Source organism: Eurypyga helias, unplaced genomic scaffold (assembly GCF_000690775.1).
Source record: "Eurypyga helias isolate BGI_N326 unplaced genomic scaffold, ASM69077v1 scaffold12916, whole genome shotgun sequence".
In the NCBI taxonomy this organism is placed as follows: domain Eukaryota; kingdom Metazoa; phylum Chordata; class Aves; order Eurypygiformes; family Eurypygidae; genus Eurypyga; species Eurypyga helias.
Genome location: NW_010256091.1, coordinates 27,947 through 35,613, shown reverse-complemented (window position 1 = coordinate 35,613; position 7,667 = coordinate 27,947). Strand labels below are relative to the sequence as shown.

Here is a 7,667-nt window from a genome sequence, read left to right as displayed (position 1 = left end):
GCCTGAACCAGGACAGGTACATTAGGAGGGGGGGGGTGTGTGAAACCAAACCAAACAAGCTGGAGATTACTCAAATCTCCTGAAAAGTGGGACATGGACAGAGGCTCATCTATGCTGCACAGGGTCTGTGCCATGCCAAGGTGCTTGGCACAGCCGATTGCTCAGGACACTGCAGGCCAAATCAGGCAGGGCTAGGGGACTGTCAGAGGGAGGACCTGGCCTCTGAGAGCCCAAGTAATGGGGCAGCTGCCTTGGACTGAGAAGTCAGGAGGAGCAGCACTGCCCTCCTGGGAAGCAGCATCTTACCACCTTTGGGGCCAAAGCTGGAGCCTCCTCAGAGCCAGACGTACCTTAGTCGACTGGATGTGCTCTGGCAAGGAGTCTATGAAGAGGTCCCCAATGGGTTCCCAGGTTTCACGCACACTTTCAGCCTGATCCAGTGTCATGCTGAGCTCCTCCATGGCCCCTTTGATCTCTAGCAGCTGCTCCAGTGTCCGTTCGATGTGCCGGTGCTGGTCCACGCACCGAGCCGTGAGCTTCTCCCACAGCTCACTGGCCACGTTCGCCTGCTTCCAGACAAAGCGGCTGATGTTTTGGATCCGGTGCCGGGGAGAGACATCTGTGAAGGCAAAGCAGAAGGGGAACGGAGTGCAAAAATGTGAGCCCAGCCCAGAGGAGAGCAGGCAAGATATGTAGGGAAGGCAGGGAAAAAGAAAGTAAAAAAAATCTAGGGAAAGCTGGAAAGTGGGAAACCAAGTGGTAATAGTATCCATGTCTGCCCCAGCTCCTCTAGGTACCCAGCCTGCTCACAGACCTCTGTCTGCTCTCTGTCCCCACAGGCAGAAGCCCTGCTGCCCTTTAAAAACCCACCCCATAGCACATCGGGTAGTGTCTCACGGGCTGCACCCCATCGCGGGCTGCACCAGCAGCCTCTGCCTTGGCCCCGGGCAGAAGCACCGCTCCACGCCAGTCTGACCTTTGGCCAAAGGACTGGAAACAGTCTGGTGTGTGATGGCACGTGCCACTTTGTGCCACACCAACCATCCAACCACCTCTGCTCCAGCCCCGGGAAGAGCCATGCTGTGCGATGGGAGAACAAAGAAAGGGGAGCTCCACGGACCTTTGCTTTCTGAAGTTGGTTCTTCTAATTCCTCACACGGGTGCTGGGAAAGGAAAGCCTGTGCTGACTCCAGGACAGAGTAAATGTACGGTCCCCGAGACTTCACTTCTTCCATGAAAGCCTGGAGAGCAGAGCACAGAGATGAGACAGCAAGCTGAGCTGGAGAATCCTCCCCCTGCTGCCCCCTTGCCAAAGGCCACAGGGAGCTATTCACTCCAGGGCCCAAACCTCACAGAAGTTAACGGAGAAATATTTTATCAGTTTGGGGAAGGAATGACCACCTGCAAGAAGGTGGCTCCTGCAGGGTCTGGACTGCAGCTTTGCTGGGAGCGGGAGGCAGAACAGGGAGCCCAGAAGGGTGTGTTGAGCCAGGGCTGTGCAAGAGGAACTGCTTCACTGGTGATGTTTTCACAGGCACTGCTTGGAGACACCCCTCACTCATGCAGCGAGAGCACAGTCATGCAAACAGTCCTTCCAGCAGCTGTTCAGCAACAGATCCAGCTGCTGGAGGAGCAGGGAGGGGAAGAGCAGGATGCCCCTGAGTAGCACATCTGCCAGGACAGACTTTGGAGGCAGGCTGGTTTAGGACATCCTCTCCTCCCCTCCCGCTGCAGCCCCCCACTGATGCTGTCTGCTGGATCAGCTATTTCTCTGCCAGGGAAGTGGCTAGCTCCAGTGAGGATGACAGATAGCAACAGTTTAGTGTTGTTTTCAAGGTAAAAACAACTAAAGCCCAACAGCCACTGGCAGCGAGAAGGAAATGCTCTGATCAGGGAAGCAGGAAACTCTGATCTGCCTGGCTTTACCCCAGTTTCAGGTACGTTGATACTCTGCCACTGCAGGAATCACTTGTGTCCTGACCACCGAGTCATCTTTAAACCAACCAACCTCCTCAGGCCCCAGGATCCCACATCAGAGGCAATTCCCTCTGGTGCAGAGGTAGGACAGAAGGAGGAAACTGGGAGAGAAGGGATGGGGTCCCACTACAGCTGCAGCACCGGCAGATGATGGGTCTGTAATGTAGATTTAGTGTCTAAAACCAAATGGGCTCTGCCTGTCGCGTGCCATGGGTATTTGCTGCGGGATTGAGGCACTGCTTTTCTGCGGGAAGCAGAGACAGAGATGGGCAAGGACTGGTGCACTTCCAGGCTGTGGGCATGGGCAGTGACACGGGGGCAGGGGTCCCAGGCAGGGCTGCCCACCTGCAGCTTCTCCTAGCAGTGGAAGGCAGCAGGAGAGGTGCGAGGGAACATACCGCGTGCGTCTCCTTTTCCTGCTGCACCAGGAGGACATCGCCCCGCAGGGGCAGCTGTGCTGAGAGCTCCTCATCCTTCTGCCCCAGCCAGTCTATGATCTCCTGGAGAGGCACCTGCAGCTTCCCGCTGTGGTCAGAAAAGGCCTCCAGCCGAGCCCTGGCAGGAGAGCGAGGACAGCGGGATGGTGGTCAGACGGACAGGAGGGGAGCAGGGTCCCCAGGGAGGGGAGGCACAGCACCGCAGTGGGCGTGCTGACCCCCAGGCACCCCCAGGATCCCACCAGTGCCTCCAGCACCCCTCAGCACAGGCTGTACATGACCCACAGACACTGCACTGCCAGGTGGGGTGAAGCACAGGGGCGCTGGGGAGGGAAACTGAGGTTATTTCATCACCCTGGAGCCCAGAGCCACTCTGCTCATGGGCCAGGTCTGTGCTCTGGCTAGCGTGGGGGACTTGGCTCAGCATTGACATGACTGGGCAGCTTCCAGGAGCTTTGCATTAAGGCAGGAGACAATTAACACGCCCCAGTTAAGCTCTCCATCATGTCATGCCAACCGTGGGGCTGCAACCTCTGATGGTTTGGAAGGCGTGTACCTCCCACATGGTGCAGAAGGCTCCCAGCAAAGGGATAAGTGCAGAGGAGGTGGTGGCAAGGACATGGGGTAAAAAGAGACAAGTGGGATGGTGGGGGTGTAGAGAGCAGCAGAAAGCAAGCAGGAGTGAAGGAGAGGAGGAAAAGGGGGATGGGATGGGTGGAAATGGAGGGGATGCTTATCAGCGTAGGGAGAAAGACTCTGTGGACAAGAGGGCAAAAGGAGCCAAGGTCACCGTGAATTCATGTGGCTCATCAAGCGAACAAGTTCAAAAACCTCCTGACAAGCACAGGCAGCAGGCAAGGCTGGAAGGGCAGGCCAGGCCCAGGGCTTACTCCAGGCAGGGACCTTCTTACCGAAGGCTGTGGGATTTCTTTTTGATCTCGTTCCAGCAAAGATTCATCTCCAGAGGGGCCTGGGGCCTGGCAGCACCGCTCAGAGCCCGGGGGTTCACACACGAAGGTCCTGCACCATCCTGCGAGGCTTCAACCTGGGCAGAAACAGAACCACGCTGCATCCAGAGATCGCTGCCGGGTGCTTACAGCACTTGCCTGGGGACATCTACTCAGCTCGGTCGTGACCCTGCCTGGCTTTTCACCTTGCGAGGGGGCTGCCCTGCTCCTGGAGGGGTCTGCTAGCAGCTCCAGGGAAGCCCGTGGCCACGCCTGGAGGAAGGATGCTGTGCCAGCTCCAGCAGCACCAAGAGCAAAGGTTGAAGGAAGGACTTACTGTGCATCTCCTGCTCTGCAGGAACTCTGCTCCTCAGTTACCCAGCAATGAACTTAACCCTCTGCTACCTTTAAATAGAGTTGGGTGGGCTAACAGTGATGTCTTTCCACGCCATACAGAGCTGCTGTGCTTCAAGAAGAAGCAAGAACCAAGGTCTTGTTGTTCCTAGGGACAAGGGTTGCCAACCTCCTTTATGCCTTCCCCAGTACTGGGCGCTGCCACCTGCTCCTCTACAGAAGCACAAGGATATTCCGTGCCTGCACAGCAAATCTGAGATGCTGCTTCTCCTCCGCACCTCTCCAGAATGAGCAGTGGTGGGAAGGATGCTCTGAGAGGCCGTGGAGCAGATGACAGCAAATCCTAACCCAGCCACACAAAGGAAGCACACTTTGCACCACGCCACTCAGCCTGGAAAACCAGATAATAATCCTTGGACCACAAATCCTTGGCAGATGAGGGACGGAGTCCTTTCCTAAGCCTTTAGCACTGTAACATGCTCCTGCTCGTGATGGCAGAGAAGACATCACGGCGTTTGCCAGCAACAGCAACATACACAAGCAGGACTGGAGGCATCTCACATAGGACTCAGTGAGTGAGAGGGGATCTCCTCTCCAAAAAACACAAGGACACACTGCATTTCCACAAGTGAGACATCGCGCTTTGTTGGGGAAATGGCAGCATTTCAATCTAATGCTACTTTGATATTAGAGCTCGTTTGGGATAATTATCCCCAGGTGATTAATCAACCATAATTAACTGCATTACCACTTTCTAAACAGCACATACAACAGGCACCCCTCTGCCAGAGAAGGGCAGCTGCCTTTAGGGGAAAGCAGCAGCCTTTCCAAGGGCAATGTGCAGATACTTGTCACTTGTCCTGCCCAAGGGCTTCCAGAGGAGTCCAGGGGACAGATCCAGGCAAGCCAAGGAGAACAACAGGCAGGAGGAAACCACCAGACAAGGAATTTGGCCATAGAGCTGAAAGAATTCCCCCTCCATACCAGTTCTCAGGGAGAAATCAAGTGATCTGATCACCAAGATTGGTGCTAAGTTTGCTTCATCTAAAAACCATCTAACACCAGGCTCTTCTCTGCCTCCCCATCCTGCTGCTCCAGGAGCATCAAGAAAGCAGAGAAAACTATCACCCACAGAGTTCACAGGATTCTTGGGGCCATGAATAATAAACCACTCAAGCTAAAACTGTTGCTTGCACGTAGAAAAATCAATACTCAGCATGTGGAAATCCTCATGACAATGAAGCGGGTTAGCCCTACCGTGCTACCAGGGAACACGCCAGCCCTCCCCTCTATCCCAGGGGATAACAAAGGAGGGGATCAGCCCTTCCTGCTTGCAACTGCAGCACAGCTCAGCAGACAACACAGCCCTCCCAGCCTTGTTTAAGAAACCCACCAAGCCTGCAACTCGCAGGCCATGCCCTGTAGATGAGCCAGCAGTGGTGGCCAAGCAGTGGCCGGGCATCGAGCACCCGCTCGCCCAGGACGAAACCCTGCAAGTGAGCAGAGGGGGAAAAGCAGCGCTTTTCCTCTGAGCATCCCGTAAACATCCCTCCCCCAGAGCCCCAGCTTGGATCCGCACCCCCCTCCACCCTGGAACCGCTTTATTTCCAGGCGTGGAATGCTCAGGCAGGCTCTGGAGAAGGCATCTACCTGTGCTCAGCCGAAGATCCATCGCAGGGCAGCTCAGCCTCGCTGGCGGAGCGGGCATCGCCTCCCATCCCTCCGGGTGCCGCCAGGCAGCACCCGGCAGGGAAGCGGGCAAGTGTGGTGTGCTGAGCAGAGCGGGGCCGCCCTGACCACTGACCCCCCAGGAATCTGGAGGGAGGCGGCAGTGCCTCGCAGCCAGGCTGAATCCCAGCTTTGTCCGGTGGCATTCCAGCTGCCTCCAACCTGCCTTAACCCTGTGGAGCTATCGTGGCTGCCCGCAAAATACAAAGAGGGCACCCCAGCGTGGGAAAACCCCTTGCGGGAAGTTGGCCGTGGGCAGAGGGATTGCTCTGGGCACGAGGGATCACTAGATCCACCTCTGCCAGGGCATGGCAAAGGTGGTGGTGGGATGGGATGGGATGGGCTGACCAGCAGAGACCTTGCTCCCAGATGCTGCAGCACATGCAGGGCAGACAGGGGTGTTTGTCAGGGAAGAGATTTCCCCAGGGAATGGTCTCAGCAAGCTTTGGTTACCCGGAAAGTCAACCGTCAGGTCCATGAGACCTAACCCCCAAGAAGCCAAAGATGCCCTCCTTGCCCCCCATGTGCCCCAGCCCAGTGCTGGGTGCCAGCACAGATGTTCCTGCCCACCTGGACTGGGTGCAAATAGTTTGTTTTTGCCAGAAGGCTCCAGCCTGGCTCCTTGTCCCCCCCCCTCAGAGTCCTGCTGCCCAGCATTGTTTCCATGCTCTCCTCCACCTACAGAGAGGGAATGAAAAGCTCCCTGTATCTCTCTCTTCCCCTCCGTCCCTGCCTGCACATCTGACTGCTGCTGTCTCTCCCACTGGGACCAGCACTGCCAGCCTCCTCTCCCCACCACCTCCCAGGCCCAGCAGATGCAGGACCAGCTCCCAAACTGGAAGAGGGAATTTCAGCAAGGCCGGGACACAGCTAAGAATGGGTGGTCTGCAGCCTGACAGGAGCTTTCAGGACAAAGCAGGGATGAGAGAGGAAAGCTGTTTCCTGGGTGGCAACACCTACAGCTGGGAGAAGGAGGGCATGGCAGACCCTTTGACCGAGGTGGGCAGTCAGCTGGTGAGTGGCACCCAGCGCTGATGCCCACACAGCAAACAGCCAGGCTCAGGCAGGGACTGGCTGCAACTTGCCGTGAGTCTGACCCGAGCTGAGGATGCTGCACCTTCCCTGTGTGATGTCTTGTGACTCCGAGGTCCCATGGGACATCCTGCCCCAGCTCCCCTCCCCACTCCCTGCAGACCACACAGGGCTCTGACCTCCTCACAGAGGCGTGGGCTGCTCAGGTAGCTCAGGAGGGCAGTTGCATGCTCACCTTGTTCCCTCCCTCTCCTCTATCCCTCTCCTTCCTCGCTTCAACTGCCGGGCTGTTCATGCGCTGGCCCAGTAGCAACGACCCAACAGCCACTCCAGGGCCAAAAAGCCCTGACTCAGCTACCAAGAGCCTGCCCCAGCTGCAAGCCTGCCCTTGCATGCTGGAGCCACTCCAGAGACAGCTCTGCCTTTCTCCTGCAGACCCCTGCTCTCTGGGGCAGGATGGATTCAGGCTGATGGCAAGTCGTGCAGGGGCTTGGGAAAGGGCAAGGAAGCCCCAGGCTCAGCCTTTGCTCTTCAGGTGTGAAGCACAATGAAAAACAAAAAGGCAGAGCCAGGGATTTCCTTCGTCCTGGGAACACTTTCACAAAGGAAAACTTTGGCACTGTCCATCAGCCTGTTGCCAGGTGAGAGGTGATCCGGGGCCAACAGCTACAGCAAAGGGGAAGCCGTGCTCTAGCAGAGCGGAGGTGTTTCCCCAGCCTTGCTGTCCTGGGTGACCCAGGACGATGTGCTACACCAGTGACAGCTCGATGCAGAGCACAGGCAGCTTTGCAGGCAGTCGCCAGCGCACCTTCCTGTTCTCCGCTCTGCCGTGCCATTAACCCAGGCATCCCGGAGACCTTCACCTCTCTGCCCAGCTTTGGCCAGGAGCCTGGCCTACGGGCTCAGAGACCCCGGGGAAAGGAGGAGGGAGACCAGCAGTGTGAGCACCCACTCTCCGTTCCCCAAGATAACTAGACTGGAAACAGGTCAGGCTCCTCCTCTGCCTGACAGCATTTGCCAGGGGTTTATTTCCAAGCTCTTCTCTGCAATCAGGAAGACTAGAAATCTACATTTTTAGCAAAAACTGACATTCTTCCAAGTTTCCAGGAAAAAAAGTAAACCCAACTGAATACACAAGAGCTGTTAACAGTGGCCTCTTGCTCTTTATTTTGAAAGCAGCTTGAAATCCAGC

General features: G+C 56.6%; 1 protein-coding gene across 1 annotated transcript in view; it reads right to left on the bottom strand.

The window, feature by feature from the left end:
* Positions 1-3,468, bottom strand: part of DRP2 (dystrophin related protein 2) — a 15,427-nt gene extending 11,959 nt beyond the window's left edge. Inside the window, exons 1-4 of the mRNA XM_010153542.1 lie at positions 3,326-3,468; positions 2,376-2,532; positions 1,121-1,241; positions 351-619 (exon numbers count right to left, since the gene is read on the bottom strand). Of these exons, the coding sequence (XP_010151844.1) occupies positions 351-619; positions 1,121-1,241; positions 2,376-2,532; positions 3,326-3,372 (594 nt within the window). The 5' untranslated portion in view covers positions 3,373-3,468. The remainder of the gene's footprint in view (positions 1-350; positions 620-1,120; positions 1,242-2,375; positions 2,533-3,325) is intronic.
* Between the last annotated feature and the right edge of the window lie 4,199 nt (positions 3,469-7,667).